Source organism: Bufo bufo, chromosome 5 (assembly GCF_905171765.1).
Source record: "Bufo bufo chromosome 5, aBufBuf1.1, whole genome shotgun sequence".
Taxonomy (NCBI): domain Eukaryota; kingdom Metazoa; phylum Chordata; class Amphibia; order Anura; family Bufonidae; genus Bufo; species Bufo bufo.
The window spans coordinates 235,636,925-235,654,579 of record NC_053393.1 but is presented as its reverse complement, the minus strand read 5'-3'; the positions used below and the strand labels follow the sequence as shown (position 1 = coordinate 235,654,579).

General features: G+C 45.7%; 1 protein-coding gene across 3 annotated transcripts in view; it reads right to left on the bottom strand.

The window, feature by feature from the left end:
* Positions 1–16,927, bottom strand: part of DPY19L1 (dpy-19 like C-mannosyltransferase 1) — a 234,875-nt gene extending 217,948 nt beyond the window's left edge. For 2 of the 3 annotated variants that reach the window (XM_040432907.1, XM_040432906.1), the window contains exon 1: positions 16,614–16,927. In XM_040432907.1, the coding sequence (XP_040288841.1) occupies positions 16,614–16,836 (223 nt within the window). In that variant the 5' untranslated portion in view covers positions 16,837–16,927. The remainder of the gene's footprint in view (positions 1–16,613) is intronic. The other variant, XM_040432908.1, reaches the window with a different exon arrangement.
* Between the last annotated feature and the right edge of the window lie 728 nt (positions 16,928–17,655).

Here is a 17,655-nt window from a genome sequence, read left to right as displayed (position 1 = left end):
GGCATTCTGTGTGGCTGAGCGCACTGCAGCTGCCCACCGTCATTGGCCTCTCTTCTCCACCACTTATCCCTTACATGGGGGGCACAGGGCACCCTCAGCACATGGCGCAGTGCATGCAGAACGCTCACCTCGGTGCGTCGCAAGACTAAAAAACTTGTCTACTTTAGCTGCTACTTGTCTATGGAGCAGTCGGCAGTGAGCGCACTCCCCGCTTTCATAACTGAAAAGCAAGCTGCCGTGTTCAGCGCGGGAGAAGGGGGGTGTGAGAGGAGCAGCCAATGGTATGGCAGCACGCTGATACTGACCAATCAGCAGCCTCCTCACTAATAACAGAGCTCTGCACTGTATGGCGCTCTGTTATTGCATTGCTGTGTGTCTGCTGGATGCAAGACCTTTCTTCTTAAAGCGGCAGAGCAGCGGAGGGTCTAGGCGCAAATGGCGACTAAACTACAAAGTCTTGTCGCCATTTTGCAATTCTAAGTCCCATTGGCGACCATTTTGGTTGCCATCTGGAGCCCTGAAAGTAAACATTGCTAACAATATTCTCAGCTGTTTTTACAGAGCTAGTAACTTTTTGCTGTGTCCCTTTAGCACTGAAATATTGGATCACTGTTAGAACACTGACTTGATAGCTGGATACATAGAGATGCCTCCAAAGTGAGTAGTGGGAGGCTGGTGATGGCCGTTTATAGAGAGTAAAGAGTGCATTAGACAGGCAGATTGCTAATGAGTATTAGGCCTCTTTCACACGGGCGTTGCGGGAAAATGCGTTTTGCACTCGCGTGAGAAAAATCGCGCATGTTTGGTACCCAAACCCGAACTTCTTCACAGAAGTTCGGGCTTGGGATCGGTGTTCTGTAAATAGTATTATTTTCCCAGGTTTCAAAATCATTGTTTGCTAGCGGCAAAACATGCTGTCTAATCACAATCTGCTGCCGGCAAACAACTAGTCAGTATGAGGGTTAGCGATGGCATTAGTGATTGCTCCTCCCCATACTGAGGAGGAAATCGCTGCATGTAATAGCAATGGTCTCCTCCACTAACAAGCAAGCAATTGCTGGGAGGGAACGCTTCCCTCCCGACAAATCGCCTGCATGCAATACAGCCTTTACGCATGCGTAAAACCTCAGATCAGACCCCCATGTTACTAAGACCCCAATCAGACCTTTGATCAAAATCCCAATCAGACCTTTGATCAGACCCCCAGGTTGCTAAGACCCGCAATCAGACCCCTATGTTACTGACCCGCAATCAGACCCCTATGTTACTGACCCTCAATCAGACCCCCATGTTGATAAGATCTGCCTGAAAAACCTCTCCTGAGAGCCAGCACTCCTCCTGCTATGCAGTGCTGTGACCCGCCATCGCACAGTGTGAGGTGACAGAGCACGCCAATGTCCTCACGTTGTGCGCAGGTCACAGCACAGCGTGCAGAGCCCTGCAGGACAAGACCAGGAAATGGTGAATACCGAGCCAGCAAAGGAAGCACTGCATTCACCGCTCCCTGGTCCTCTTGTACTAATGAGCATTAGTATTTGCCCCATAAGATGCACTCCTCCCCCTTAAATTTATTTTATATATTTTAATATTTGTTCCTTGCATTGGACTGCACCTTTTTACCTTATATACTATCTTTACAGTATATATTGTTATTGTATATACTGTAAGAATGTTATTTAGTAGCAGGGGGCAGCACAGTGGTGGTGGTTCAGCACTGGTGCCTTGCAGCTCTGGGGTCAAATCCAACCAAGGACAACATCGGTATAGAGTTTGTATGTTGACCCCGTGTTTGCACAAGTTTTCCTGAGCTTGGCTGCCAACCAGAATTATTTTTTTTATGGACAAACTGGAAAACCATAAATAATTATTGAGATTATAAAATAAGTAACACGTGTTTTATAGCGCAATATACTAATAACACCTTATGAGCTGTAAAATGATGATAATTGCGACCAAAACAATCTAGTCAAGTACCACAAGCCTCAAAAAAAAAAAAAAATCACTGACACATGAAATGCTCTGATGCTCATATCAGAGGGCCGGAGGGGTGAAGATGGGGATAGTCTGGGTTCAGCTCTGAACCCGGACAACCCCTTAAAGGGAGTCTTTCACGCAGATTCACCCTATTACCCTAATAACAGTGTTATGTCCACGGCATCCCCCCCCCCCCCTATTATAACGGTGCTTACCGTTTGTTCCTTGCTAGCATCGTTGTGGAGAAAAACACTTTTAATCCACATGCAAATTAGGATGCGAAGGTGCTCAGGGGCGGCGTTACAACGGCCGGTGCCCAGGCCCCTGGGTCATTGTCATACGAAGGCACTCGCCCTCCGCCGCGTCTGCCCGCCCTTAGTCTCTGTTCTAACCTCCCTCCTACCGTCCGTAATCCCGCGCATGCACCGATGAACGCGATATCGGCGCGTGCGCATTAAATGAGTACTGTCGGGCTGGGGCATCGCAGTTTAGCGTGCGCACGTGCGGGATTACGGACGGGAGGAGGGAGGTTAGAACAGAGACTAAGGGCGGGCAGACGCGGCAGAGGGGGAGTGCCTTCATATGAAAATGACCCAGGGGCCTGGGCACCGGCCGTTGTAACGCCGCCCCTGGGCACCTTCGCAGCCTAATTTGCATGTGGATTAAAAGTGTTTTTCACCACAACGATGCTAGCAGGGAACAAACGGTAAGCAGCGTTATAATAGGGGGGATGCCGTGGACATAACACTGTTATTAGGGTAATAGGGTGAATCTGCGTGAAAGACTCCCTTTAAATGGATTTGTCTCTTTTCAACATATGGCATTTACCATGTAGAGAAAGTTACGGTAATACAAGGCACTTACGTGTTATTACGTATTATTATTATCCATATTGCCTCCTTTGCTGGCTGGATCAATTTCTCCATCACATTATACACTGCTCGTATCCATATATGTATATGACCACCCTGCAATCCTGCCTGTACTCTATAGGAACCATGGGGTCGCACATAGGTATGCATGCACAGAAGCTCCCGGCAACCTCGTATCTGTGCTGCCGCGTTGCGATAACCCCTGGAGACGAGCCCTGTATAATGCCATGCAAAAAATACATTAGCAAGTTTCTTGAATTAACTTTTTCTGCATGGTAAATGCCATTTTCTGAAGAGATACAACCCCTTAATCTCTTTTGTGCACACAGTATGATAGTAGCTAGATCTTTAAACACTTCTACTCTTAACGGATTTGCTGGAATAATGCTTCTTACACATTTAGAGGCAATGAGTTTACACAGCACTGGAGGATTCAATGTCCTTGTCATGTGAAGCATCGTGTTGCCAGGCAATGAATGGGGATTCTGAATGGTCTAAGGTTTCAAGCGTATTAGCTCTATTTTATATTAGTGGCACTACTAGAAAACGGTTACAAGCTCAGGCACTGCTCACCTACATAAAGAAGGATCCATATTCTTTTATCTAATGCCTTGACAAAAAACAGCTTCTCAACGATAGCTACTGTTGAAAGAAAACAGTCATTAGTGCTTAACGCTTCTCCCATCATATGCTTTTCATATTCTTCTACACCGGCAGTGACTGTAAAAAATTATCTGCATATTCGAAGTGAAGATGGCTTCGCACTGTGCCATATTTCAGTCCAATGAGACAAGCGGACTCTAAACATGCATGAAAAGTTATCACGCTCCTCTGGCATACCGAAGTGCTCAATTTTGTAGATTTTCTAACAAACTGAAAAACCTTTTTAGGGATTAACACATTCTTCCTTTTCTCCTTAAGGGCTAATTCAGTCGACCGTATGAATGGCCCTGTATACATTCCGCAATTTTACGGAAAGGGCGAGGACCCATTCATTTCAAAAGGGTCCGCATCCGTAGTTCTGTTCCGCAGCCCTTTTACTTCTTGCAAGCAGCTCCGTTCCAGTGGGAATGTTCCCGTCCCCGCTGTTTCCAGACCCAAGTGGACCAGAAGTCTGACATTCCATTCATAAGCATGTGCACCTCTGAAGTTAACTGCCGCATGAAGAACTTTCGGCAAACTCTGCACAAGTTACAAGTTTGCTGTGGATTTCTCCCTATGCAATGTAAAGGCTGAAATTTGCAGTGCAGATCTGCAGCATAAACTGAAACTCTGCAGAGTTAAAATCTGCACCACATGGCAATTTCTACACAGATTCTGCACTTATCTTTGTATCCCATTTCTGTGTAAGGCCCCTTTCACACAGGCGAGTATTCCGCGCGGGTGCAATGCGCGATGCGAACCCGCACTGAATCCTGACCCATTCATTTCTATGGGGCTGTGCACATGAACTGTGATTTTCACGCATCACTTGTGCGTTGTGTGAAAATCGCAGCATGCTCTATATTGTGCGTTTTCCACGCAACGCAGGCCCCATAGAAGTGAATGGGGCTGCGTGGAAATCGCAAGCATCTGCAAGCAAGTACGGATGCGGTGCGATTTTCACGCACAGTTGCTAGGAGACGATCGGGATGGAGACCCGATCATTATTATTTTCCCTTATAACATGGTTATAAGGGAAAATAATAGCATTCTGAATACAGAATGCATAGTACAATAGCGCTGAAGGGGTTAAAAAAAATATATATATATATTTTAACTCCACTTGATCGCGGAGCCGGCATCTCTTCTGACTTCTTTTCTGTGTGCAGGAAAAGGACCTGTGGTGTCGTCACTCCGGTCATCACATGATCCATCACCATGGTCAAAGATCATGTGACGGACCATGTGATGACCGGAGTGACGTCACCACAGGTCCTTTTCCTGCACACAGCAAAGAAGAAAACAGAAGAGAAGCCGGGCTGCGCGATCAAGTGGATTAAGGCGAGTTAAATTTATTTATTTTTTAACCCCTCCAGCGCTATTGTACTATGCATTCTGTATTCAGAATGCTATTATTTTCCCTTATAACCATGTTATAAGAGAAAATAATACAATCTACAGAACACCGATCCCAAGCCCAAACTTCTGTGAAGTTCAGGCACGGCCACCGCTCCCTGCGCGGTGGCCGTGCCTCCAGCTCCGCTCCCTGCGCGGTGGCCGTGCCTCCAGCTCCGCTCCCTGCGCGGTGGCCGTGCCTCCAGCTCCGCTCCCTGCGCGGTGGCCGTGCCTCCAGCTCCGCTCCCTGCGCGGTGGCCGTGCCTCCAGCTCCGCTCCCTGCGCGGTGGCCGTGCCTCCAGCTCCGCTCCCTGCGCGGTGGCCGTGCCTCCAGCTCCGCTCCCTGCGCGGTGGCCGTGCCTCCAGCTCCGCTCCCTGCGCGGTGGCCGTGCCTCCAGCTCCGCTCCCTGCGCGGTGGCCGTGCCTCCAGCTCCGCTCCCTGCGCGGTGGCCGTGCCTCCAGCTCCGCTCACTGCGCGGTGGCCGTGCCTCCAGCTCCGCTCACTGCGCGGTGGCCGTGCCTCCAGCTCCGCTCACTGCGCGGTGGCCGTGCCTCCAGCTCCGCTCACTGCGCGGTGGCCGTGCCTACAGCTCCGCTCACTGCGCGGTGGCCGTGCCTACAGCTCCGCTCACTGCGCGGTGGCCGTGCCTACAGCTCCGCTCACTGCGCGGTGGCCGTGCCTACAGCTCCGCTCACTGCGCGGTGGCCGTGCCTACAGCTCCGCTCACTGGGGCACATTTATCAGGCTCACCTGTTTTTAGGTGTAAAATTAGCCTGGCATATTTGCTTTGTCCGTCAGTCTTTTGCCTAGTATTTTATTAAAAGTCGCACAGCACTTCATGAATTAGACTAGGCGTATCATTATTGGTCAGTTTCAAAGTCACGAAGACTGAACTAATTAGTATGTGCATGAAAAAAAAAAAAAAAAGCAAATGAGCTGAGAAAAGTCACACATCTCGCTGAAAGTGCGACTTTTAATGCAAAAAAGGTCGCACTTCACCACTCAAAACTGACAAAGAAAAGTATACCAGCCCTGGAGTGGAGTAGAAATAAAGACTATTATTGAGACAAATTCCTACATAAATAGATTGGAAAAAAAGGGGTAAAAATGTGAAAACTTAACTAGTCTAAAACTTCAAAATAGTCAAACGAGGTGCAAAAGTCTCCAAAACAGGTGCAATTTCAGTGGTAAATGCAACAAAAAAATAATAATAATTTGCCTGTCTAAAACCAGGCGCAAACACTATACATAGTGGGGCACATTTACTAGTGGCTGTACCTCGTTACTGCAGCACTACTACCATTCTCTTGACTGGGAGCAGTGCTGCAGTAACTAGGCCCAGCCAATACACAGTGAACGGAGCTGTGTAGTTTTAGTGCCTGGCTCTAGCGCTGCAGCTAGTGAAAAAAAAATAATCGGCAGGGGTGCTGGGAATTGCTGGGAATTGGACTCCTGCTGATCCGATCTAGATGAGTTAACCTAAGGGTACTTTCACACTAGCGTTTTTCTTTTCCAGCATAGAGTTCTGTCACAGGGGCTCTGTACCGGTAAAGAACTGATCAGGCATATCCCCATGCATTCTGAATGGAGAGTAATCCGTTCAGGATGCATCAGGAGGTCTTCAGTTAAGTCATTTTGACTGATCAGGCAAAAGATAAATCCGTAGCATGCTACGGTTTTATCTCCGGCGAAAAAAACTGAAGACTTGCCTGAAAGCCGGATCCGGCATTTTTCCCCATAGGAATGTATTAGTGCTGGATCCAGCATTCAAAATACCGGAATGCCGGATCCGTCCTTCCGGTCTGCGCATGCGCAGACCGGTAAAAATGTGAAAAAAGATACAAGACGGATCCGTCTGTCCGCATGACAAGCAGAGAGACGGATCCGTTCTTGCAATGCATTTGTGAGACGGATCCGCATCTGGATGCGTCTCATAAATGCTTTCAGTCACTTCCAGATCGGCGGATCAGGCAGGCATTTCCGACGACGGAACTGCTTGCCGGATCACACTGCCGCAAGTGTGAAAATAGCCTAATGATAATAAAAATTTCAATAAGTCCTGGAAAGCCCTTTAAAAATGGTAAAATCAATTAGATAAATACATTTTAATAACTGAACCTGCAATGCAGTTGTGTCATTCAGTTTCATGTGACTCAAGCAGGCAATTGCAGCCAGGTAGGATGATCTAAGGACAACAGTGAGTGGCAGAGTACCCCTATGCCCAGGCCAGGAACAGTTCCACATGTAAAGGAAGGATTATTCATTATTTATTTATTTTTATGTTTTTTCCTCACTGATAGAAGCTTAGCTTTGTCTCTGCATCAAATCCATTGTCCCGGCTGGACATGGTTTCAAACACAGCTTTGTCAATAAAATGTGCAGTACGTGTTTGCAGCCTATTGTAATGTAAAGATCAGCTGCTATTTTCTCAATATGTCGCCAAGAATGTGCAAATGTCGTCATCTGTAAAAAGAACAAAACAGAACTGTTTCTCTCACAGAACAGGGGATGAAACCTCTGATGTATCTCCAAACTCTCCAATCTCTGCATCTCATTTTTAGGCCTCATGCACATGACTGTATTTTGGGTCCGCGTCCAATCAGCATTTATTGCAGACCGCATGAGGACCCATTCATTTCTATAGTACCGCATCAGTGTGGCTGTGGCCGTTTTCGCAAATTATAGAACATGTCACAAAACGGACAAGAATAGGCAGTTCTATTTGCAAAATGCGGAATGCACATGGCCAGGATCCGTGTTTGCGGACCGCGAAAAACATACGGTCGCGTGCATAAGGCCGTAGGCTAAGTTCACACAGGTCTGATCTGCTGCAAAAAAATTCTAAACCAAATCTGATTCAGAATCTGCACGGAAATCCACACTCTATTGTGCTGGCCATTGGAAGGGGCCAGCAAACAGAGACTGGGCAAGGGACCTGAGAAGCCTCGCCATGAAGGTGGCAGAAAACTGCAGGTGATTATGATTTTTTTTTGTGTTAGAGAATATTCCCCACCAGGGCTGTGGAGTTGGAGCCAAAGATAGTTTTGGGTGGAGTCGGTGTCAGTAGAAATGTACAGACTCTGACTCCAGCTTAAAAATATTATCTGTTATACAGTTGCAAGAAAAAGTATGTGAACCCTTTGGAATTTTATGGATTTCTGCACAAATTGGTCATAAAATGTGATCAGATCTTCATCTAAGTCACAACAATAGACAATCAGTCTGCTTAAACTAAGAACACACAAAGAATTAAATGTTACCATGTTTTTATTGAACACACCATGTAAACATTCACAGTGCATGTGGAAAAAGTATGTGAACCCCTAGACTAATGACATCTCCGAGATCTAATTGGAGTCAGGTGTCAGCCAACTGGAGTCCAATCAATGAGATGAGATTGGAGGTGTTGGTTACAGCTGCCCTGCCTTATAAAAAACACACACCAGTTCTGGGTTTGCTTTTCACAAGAAGCATTGCCTGATGTGAATGATGCCTCGCACAAAAGAGCTCTCAGAAGACCTACAATTAAGAACTGTTGACTCGCATAAAGCTGAAAAGGGTTATAAAAGCATCTCCAAAAGCCTTGCTATTCATCAGTCCACGGTAAGACAAATTGTCTATAAATGGAGAAAGTTCAGCACTGCTGCTACTCTCCCTAGGAGTGGCCATCCTGTAAAGATGCTAAAGACTGCTCAATGAGGTGAAGAAGAATCCTAGAGAATGTCAGCTAAAGACTTACAAAAGTCTCTGGCATATGCTAACATCCCTGTTAGAGAATCTACGATACATAAAACACTAAACAAGAATGGATTTCATGGGAGGATACCACAGAGGAAGCCACTGCTGTCCAAAAAAAAAGAAAACATTGCTGCACGTTTACAGTTTGCACAAGAGCACCTGGATGTTCCACAGCAGTACTGGCAAAATATTCTATGGACAGATGAAAACAAAGTTGATTTGTTTGGAAGAAACACACAACACTATGTGTGGAGAAAAAGAGGCACAGCACACCAACATCGAAACCTCATCCCAACTGTGAAGTATGGTGTGGGGGCATCATGGTTTGGGGCTGCTTTGCTGCGTCCAGGCCTGGACGGATTGCTATCATCGAAGGAAAAATGAATTCCCAAGTTCATCAAGACATTTTTCAGGAGAACTTGAGGCCATCTGTCCACCAGCTGAAGCTCAACAGAAGATGGGTGTTGCAACAGGACAACGACCCAAAGCATAGAAGTAAATCAACAACAGAATGGCCTAAACAGAAGAAAATACGCCTTCTGGAGTGGCCCAGTCAGAGTCCTGACCTCAACCCAATTGAGATGCTGTGGCATAACCTCAAGAAAGCGATTCACACCAGACATCCCAAGAATATTGCTGAACTGAAACAGTTCTGTAAAGAGGAATGGTCATGAATTACTCCTGACCGTTGTGCACGTCTGATCTGCAACTACAGGAAACGTTTGGTTGAAGTTATTGCTGTGAAAGGAGGTTCAACCAGTTATTAAATCCAAGGGTTCACATACTTTTTCCACCTGCACTGTGAATGTTTACATGGTGTGTTCAATAAAAACATGGTAACATTTAATTCTTTGTGTATTATTAGTTTAAGCAGACTGATTGTCTATTGTTGTGACTTAGATGAAGATCAGATCACATTTTATGACCAATTTGTGCAGAAATCCATATCATTCCAAAGGGTTCACATACTTTTTCTTGCAACTGTAAATAATGTGTAATTAATGTATTACCTATCATATCAATTTAGAGAAGTTTAGAAATGGTAATCTTAAATATATTTTATGTTCTATCAATCTAAGGCCCTTATTTATCAAAACCAGTGATAAGCAGGGTTTTAGTGGTGATAGAAAATCAGTTCTCACCTCTCCTGTCCCTTATTCTATAAACAGTGACAAGGTGTTCTAGTGGTGATAATCAGTTCTCACCTCTCCTGTGTTCTCCACTGTCCTTATACTATAAACAATGATAAGTGGTGACATATAATCAGTTCTCTCCTCTTCTAAGTTCTCTCCTGTCCCTTATTCTAAAAACAGTGATAAGCAAGGTGTTGTAACGGTGATAGATAATCTATCCTCACCTCTCCTGTGTTCTCTCCTGTCCCTTAATAAACAGTGATAAGTAGGGTGTTCTAGTGGTAATAGATAATCAGTTCTCACCTCTCCTGTGTTCTCTCCTGTCCTGTATTCTATAAACAGTGATAAGCAGGGTGTTCTAGTGGTGATAGATAATCAGTTCTCACCTCTCCTATGTTCTCTGCTGTCGTTATACAAGGTATCTTCATGCTGTTCCAATGCCCTTAGTTACAATGCCTGAAACTGTGCTGCACACACTCAGCAGTAATTTCCTCCTCTAAAGACTAGAAGAGGAAGTTCACTGTTGGACATGCCTACAAGATATCTTAGAACTGCTAGACAGGACAGCATTAAAAGGTGTTGTCTGGGAATAAGTAACTTTTCACAGGCGCCTGCACACTGCCTTCACTAAGGAAATATTCATACTTACCTACTATCCGCCACTCTGGTCCTGCGTGCTGACTCCTGTTTGTCCATCTTTTGGTGCATGCATGTTTAATTTGTCCTTGGCATGGTCCTCTGCAGCCAATAGCTGGCTTCAGCAAGTGGTGATGTGGTTCTTGTGGGGAAGATAATCATGCTCAGGCTGGAAAATAAATAAACAAGCAGCGGACCACAAAATGGGCACATGGGAGCCACTGCACAGGACTGCAGCTGCAAGGAGCAGGTAAGTATGACTCTTTTCTTAGCAGAGGTAGGATGTGGGCACCTGTGAATAGTTACTTATTACTGGACACCCCTTTTATGACAATCACTGAATATAGCTTTTCAATGCAACATCTTTCACGTGCAACTCTTTAAGTCCACATACCGAATTATAGCAGAATGTAATATTATGGATATGGAATCCACTTTGTCATCACTGTCTACTGACCATCACCCAATTCTCTCCTTACCAGGTATGTCTGCATTGAACCTAACTGCTGCACCCAACTTTTCCAGAGTCTGATATTGTCCACACCCCTCATCTTTCCTTCTCATCCCCTGGTATGTCTGCATTGAACTCTTAATGTCTCATTTCCTGCTGGATTTATTGAGTATTTGTTTACATTGACTATTTCACCCCTGTAACTGGTGCTCCTTTGATTAGGCCAAATGTAACCCCCTCCCCTCTTGTTCACACCTGATTAAAAACTGAGTCGTATGAATCTGAGGGTACTTTCACACTAGTGTTATTCTTTTCTGGTATTGAAATCCAGTAAAGGGTCTTGCTGCGGTATTTTTTCCAGCCACAAATCCGGAACACTACTGCACTTGCATTGAAATGTATTAATGCCAGATCCGGTACCAAGTGTTCCGGAAATTGCTGCTGAAATTGGTTTTCTGGTCTTTCTAGCTTTGAAAAAATTCAATACCGGATCAGTTATTCTGGATGATACCGGAAAGACGGATCCGGTATTCCAATGAATAAGCCTACATGCACACGACCGTTGTTTTGCTGTCTATTTTTCACGGATCCGTTGTTCCATATCTGAGGTTTTTTTTTCTCTGATTTAAGTCCTCTTCCGTTCAGTTATTCCACAAAACGTTTCCATATGTATGGAAAGGGCGTTTTTTTATTTATTAAAAACTCATTTTTTTACTTTTATTTTTAAACTTTATTTCTGTCCCACTCTGAGATTTTACTTTTGTGGGTCTGATCCCCTCTACAATGCATTCCAATACATCTGCATTGTAATACATTGCCAGTTGGTGTATTACACTGAGTAATACACTAACAGGTTGCCTAGGAGACGAGCCTGAGGCTGGATCTCCTGGGCACCCGTAGAGGGCAGGTCCCGATGCCTTCTCACCCATCGGGACCTGCCTTCTAAGGGTGCCCAGGAGATCCAGCATTATGCCAGTGTTATCCAATACATTCCAAAACTGTAAGGGTTACATAGCATCATAAATCATAAATCAATATAATGCTATGTGACCCCCATCAGTGCTGGGAGGTCAGGCCGGGTGCTGCGATGCGGACTCGCTGCAGGACGAACACTCGTCTGCAAGGGGCCTTTAAGTGCACATACCGAATTATACCAGAATGTAACCAGAAGGGGACCAAAGGTAATTACAGAAATAGTTAATGCAAACAATGTTTCAGTCTTTCATCTTACTCTTTCCACTTTTCCAAAACCTCCTGAAATACCCCCACATCCATTTACCCAGCAAGGAACTATTCATCTCTCCCTCCATCTTACCTTCTCATCTGACAGCTTGCACAAACCTGTTTGGCAATGTAAAACATTTCCTTCCCAAACACACAGATATCTCATGCCCTATCTTATTCTCACCTACTAACACTTTCTCTGCTTCTCCTTATGAATGGTGATATCTCTCCAAATCCAGGCCCCCCTCAGAAAATCCCCACTATCACCTTTACCTCCTACTACAAATCTCCACCAACCCCTTAAGGCTACATGCACACGAACGTTGTTTGTTTCCGTGTCCATTCCGTTTATTTTGCGGATAAGATACGGACCCATTGATTTCAATGCGTCTGCAAAAAATGCGACAGTATGTCTGTTCCGTAGCCCCGCAATTATTTTTATTATTTTAAAATAGAACATGTCCTATTCTTGTCCGTTTTAGGCAGTTACAATGGATCCGCAAAAAAAAAAAAAAAAAACGGATGGCATACGGATGTCACATACGGTCGTGTGCATGTAGCCTAAACCTAATAACCATTCCTCTGACCCCTGCTCCCTTGGTTCCTCTTGCAGGAGCATTATGGAATGCACGCTCTGTCTGTAACAAACTGTCCTACATTCATGACTTCTTCATCTCTCAAAAACTTTTCTTTCTGGGTCGAACGCGCTGTAAAACGCCCTACGCCCCAAGAAGTGCAGGAGCTTCTTTGGGGCGTATGGTCGCGCGTTCCCGTACATAGACTTCCGGGAACGCGCGACAATGGGCGTTTGCTAGTTGCCGGAGCCGCGTCTGTACGCCCGATAAAATCGCGCATACAGAGCGCTCCTTCGGTACGCTCATGTGTGAACCCAGCGTCAGTGCACAGTCCCCACAGAACCTCTACACAACTGCTCAGTCCTCTTCTCCCAAAACCCGCTTCTCCGCCATTACAGAAGAAAAACTCTCCACTCTACTCTCCAGATTACATCTCACCACCTGTGCACTTGACCCAATCCCATCCCACCTCATCCCCAACCTCACCAGTGTTTATCCCCTAGCTCATCTCTTCAACCTATCACTAACCTCTGGCATCATGTTTTAAACATGCTACCATTACACCCATCCTCAAAAAGCCTTCACTTGACCCATCTTCTTTGTCCAATTATCGCCCCATATCACTTCTTCCATATGCCTCAAAGCAACTTGAGAACATGTCCATTCTGAACTGTCCTCATCTCTCCTCCTGCTCCCTCTTTGACCAGCTACAATCTGGCTTCCGACCCCACCACTCAACTGAGACTGCCCTCACCAAAGTCACCAATGACCTACTAACAGCCAAAACCAAAAAAACATTACTCTGTTACACTCCCTTCTGTTACAAATTCTCTCATCTCTTGGCATCACGGACCTGGCCCTCTCCTGGATCACATCATACCTCACAGAACGGACATTTAGCGTCTCCCACTCACAAACCACCTGCTTGTCTCATTCCCTCTCTGTTGGTGTCCCGCAAGGCTCTGTCCTAGGACCTCTGCTCCTAAGTCTGCTGCCTTGGAGTGACCTTGGATTCTGCCCTCTCCTTCGGACCGCACATCCAAGCCCTTTCCACCACCTGCCGCCTCCAACTCAAAAACATCTCCCGCATCCGCGCTTTCCTCAAATTTGAGTCTGCGAAAAATGCTTGTACACGCCCACATCATCTCCCGCCTAGACTACTGCAACATCCTCCTCTGTGGCCTTCCATCTAGCACTCTCACACCCCTCCAATCTATCCTCAACTCTGCTGCCCAACTAATCCACCTCTCACCCTGTTACTCCTCTGCCTCTCCCCTCTGCCAATCCCTTCGCTGGCTGCACTGTTTACATGTTTTTTTTTTTTATTCCCATGTAGAGTCGCACATGATTCTCTGCATTTCTGGGAAATACATATGGAGCTTTTTTTTTTACTTTTTTAGGTCAAATTCATAGATTTCTTACAATTATTGCGTTTAACTGTGTTTTCCAGTTATTAAATGCACAGTGCATTGCATATTTAACTTACAGGAATTTAGAAAATGTCAGGAATTTCAGACATTGTATTCCAATAAATATGTATTATGTTCTAATAATAGCCTGATTACTTAAATAATGATAAGAAAAAGTCAGATGTTACCATTTTACTACAGGAAAACTGTTATTACTAAATTATTGGCCATTTATGAAGGAGTGGGAGTGTGCTAAAATGGAGTCAGAACTTTGGCAGCACCTGCAGCTAATCCCCTGCAAAATCTAGAATTTCATTGCAGATTTCCACTTCCACTTGCTCTTTGTGCAGCAGAAACTGAGATCCTACATATTTAAAAATCTCCACCACTGGTCTGTGCAGCAAATTTTTACAGCATGCGGATGCGAGAGCAGCATGCGATTAGTTCTGATGAAACCCACATTGCCGCCACTGTATTCTGGCGCAGGTTTGCCATGCTGTTTCTTTGTATGCAATTTTCTGTTTGAAGTGGTTTTTGGTGTGGACTTTGATGTCATTTTCAGCACTCCTATTGATTTCAATGTTTTTTTTTTTTTTTTTTTTTTTTTTTTAACATGGAATCCACACTATCAATCATCGCATAGAAAAAGAAAAAACCCTCTGTATGAACTACAGAGCGGATTGACCGATTAAAAAAAAAATCGAGTTGAATTGAGAGCGGATAATGTACGGATTTCGGTGTGGAACACGTGCAAAAACCTGCAAACCAAATAGATCATGTGAACATGGCCTAAAGCTACATCCACACGTAGAAGAAATTCTGCAGAAAATCCACAGCGTGTAAGAGAAAGGGATATTTTTTTTTCATGAGGACATGTTCTAAGAATCCAAAAAGGCTGGAATTCAATGAAATAAAAAGTGTGAGATCTGTGTCTACTGACACCAGGAGGAAGAGCAGCCGCAGAAGACCCTGCCATATGATGGATGGAGATTTCCTCTCACAGGCATTGTTTTAGGTTATATTCTTTATGCCACTTAAAGGCTATGTACACCTTCGGAGGATTTTTTTTTTTTTTTATGACTGCATGTTACTCATTTTTGGCTAAAAATCTTTTTTTTCAATAGGCCTTTATTAAAGGGAATCTATAACCTCGTTTTACCCTATAGAGCTGCAGACATGCACGGATAGATCTCCGCAATATACCTGTCCCATAGCTCTGTGTGGTTTTATTTCGTTTAAAAAATGATTTTATATGTATGTAAATGACCCTAGTAAGGAGCCCAAGGGACTGTACTAACCTTCTTGGAGCCCAGCCACGCCCCCTGTGAAGGAGCCCAGCACCGCCTGCGTCCTCCGAATCGCCTCCTTGCTCACAAAGTTACAGTGCCGTAATCTCGCGATGCCTATATATAAAGTGCCTATATCTGAGCAACAATGTTTGCAAGAATTTTTTTCCACGCAGATTTGTCATCCGCATTAGGCTTTATTCACACTAGCGTATTTGTCATCAACTGCATTTTTTACAGACAGCACTCTAACCCAATCATGTCTATGGGGCCATGCACAAGTCTAGATTTTTGCAGCTCCGTGTGACCATTCCACAAATTATACAACATGTCCTATTCTGGTCTGTATTGGGGAGGACAGTCCTTTCTATTGATGGGGGTGAGAACATGCAGGACGCACGCAGAAGGTTTCCATATTTTGCGGATCCGTGATCCGAAATAAGGATCCGGTGGTGGTCATGAGTAGTGTTGAGCGAACTTGTGTTTTAAGTTCGGCGCCTAAAGTTCGGGTTATCGAAGAATCGCGTTATGGATTCCGCTACCACGGACCATAACGGAATTTAGAATCCATAACGCGATTTTTCGATAACCCGAACTTTAGACGCCGAACTTAAAACACAAGTTCGCTCAACACTAGTCATGAGGCATTAAGAAGAGACATGTCACTTTATGCGGTTCCTGCTTGTTAACCGCGATGGCGTCGCTGCACAAGGACTAGATCTAGTCCACATGGGGTAATTACTGTACAGACCCATGGCAGTTGTTGGGGTTATGCCAAGTTTTCAAGTTATCCCCTACTGATTGCTGGTTCCCCCTCCGATCCGGAGAACGGGGGGTCCCGTTTGCATGTCCTGATGGAGTGGCATGCCTCACCATTCATTCTTTATGGGACCGCTGTACTCACCTCTCTCCAGCAGTCCCATAGAGAATGAATGGAGCTTGACATGTCGCTCCACTAGGAAGGGGGAACAGGACCCCTTCCTCAGGATTGGTGGGGGTTCCAACGGTTACTGACTGAAGTCTCATATCTCTGTCACATAAATCCACTACATGAACGTACCCTAATATGCTGCAGATCTTCTACCCACAATTCCGAGGTGGAAAGTCCACAGCATATCTGCTACATGTGAACATATACTACCATCACTATGTGAACCCTTGGAATGGCATAATACATAGAAGCACAGATCTCTGCCAGTCCCTGGCACCAGACCTAACATTATAAACTTTCATGCCCTGACCTTACAATGCACACATCCCCAGAAATCAGCTCTCACCAATAATCAGGGTCGTCCCAACCTTTACATTGGCAGGGCTGAGGTAAGACGTTGCCTTATTCCTGGGCTGGGTGGTCTCTGTGCCCGGGTGCGGGGTCCTGGTCCTCCCCTTGGTGCCAGCTGTACCCCTCTGCCTGTGCCTAGGGTGCATATCCATCAAGCCACTCTGCTCCTTCGACTTGTTTGACAGATCTTTATGGCCGGACCTTCCTTCCACAGCCATGCGATGGATCACCTCCAAATCACAATCCCTGCGATAGAAATGGAGAGCTCAGGCACTGATGAGAGCAGAGCTCAACCTAGCGATCACTGTGCGCAAGTTAATTGGAGGGTACAGCCTAGAATGTATTGGCGTCTTTGAGAGCGTGACGTCAGGAGATCATGTGACTGCTTCTCCCCGCCCCTTACAGACTGTGCCAGATGCAGGACAAGAGCTGGAAAGAAGAGCAGAGCAGCAGTGCTGCGTCCAGGGCAGGGAGAGTGCGGGCACTTGTGCTGTGGTCTGATGAGGGCCCTGGCAGCTGTATTATGTAGCCTGTAGGGGAGTATATAAGGGGTCTGAGAGCTGCTGGAAGCTACTGTTACATTGCTCACCATACAACCCCTTACAAGGTATTTCTAACTCCTCTGTGCCCCTTCCACACTGTGGTTTTTCCTCCTTAGTGCCCCCTCCACATGGTGGTCTTGCCTTCCGAAGTCCCCCCACCACGATGTGGTTTTGCCTGCAGAGTGCCCCCCACACTGTGGTTTTACCAGCGGAGAGCCCCTCGCACTGTGGTTTTGCCTGCAGAGTGCCACCTCCACATGGTGGTTTTGCCTCCTCTGTGCCCCCTACACATGGTGCATGGTGGTTTTGCCTCCTCTGTGCCCCCTCCACACAGTGGTTTTTCCTCCTCTGTGCCCCCTTCACACCATGGTTTAGCCTCCTTAGTGCCCCCTCCACATGGTTTTGCCTCCTCTGTGCCTCTCCACATGGTGGTTTTGCCTCCTTAGTGCCCCCTTCCGACTATAATTTTGCATCTTTAGTTCCCCCCTCCGCATG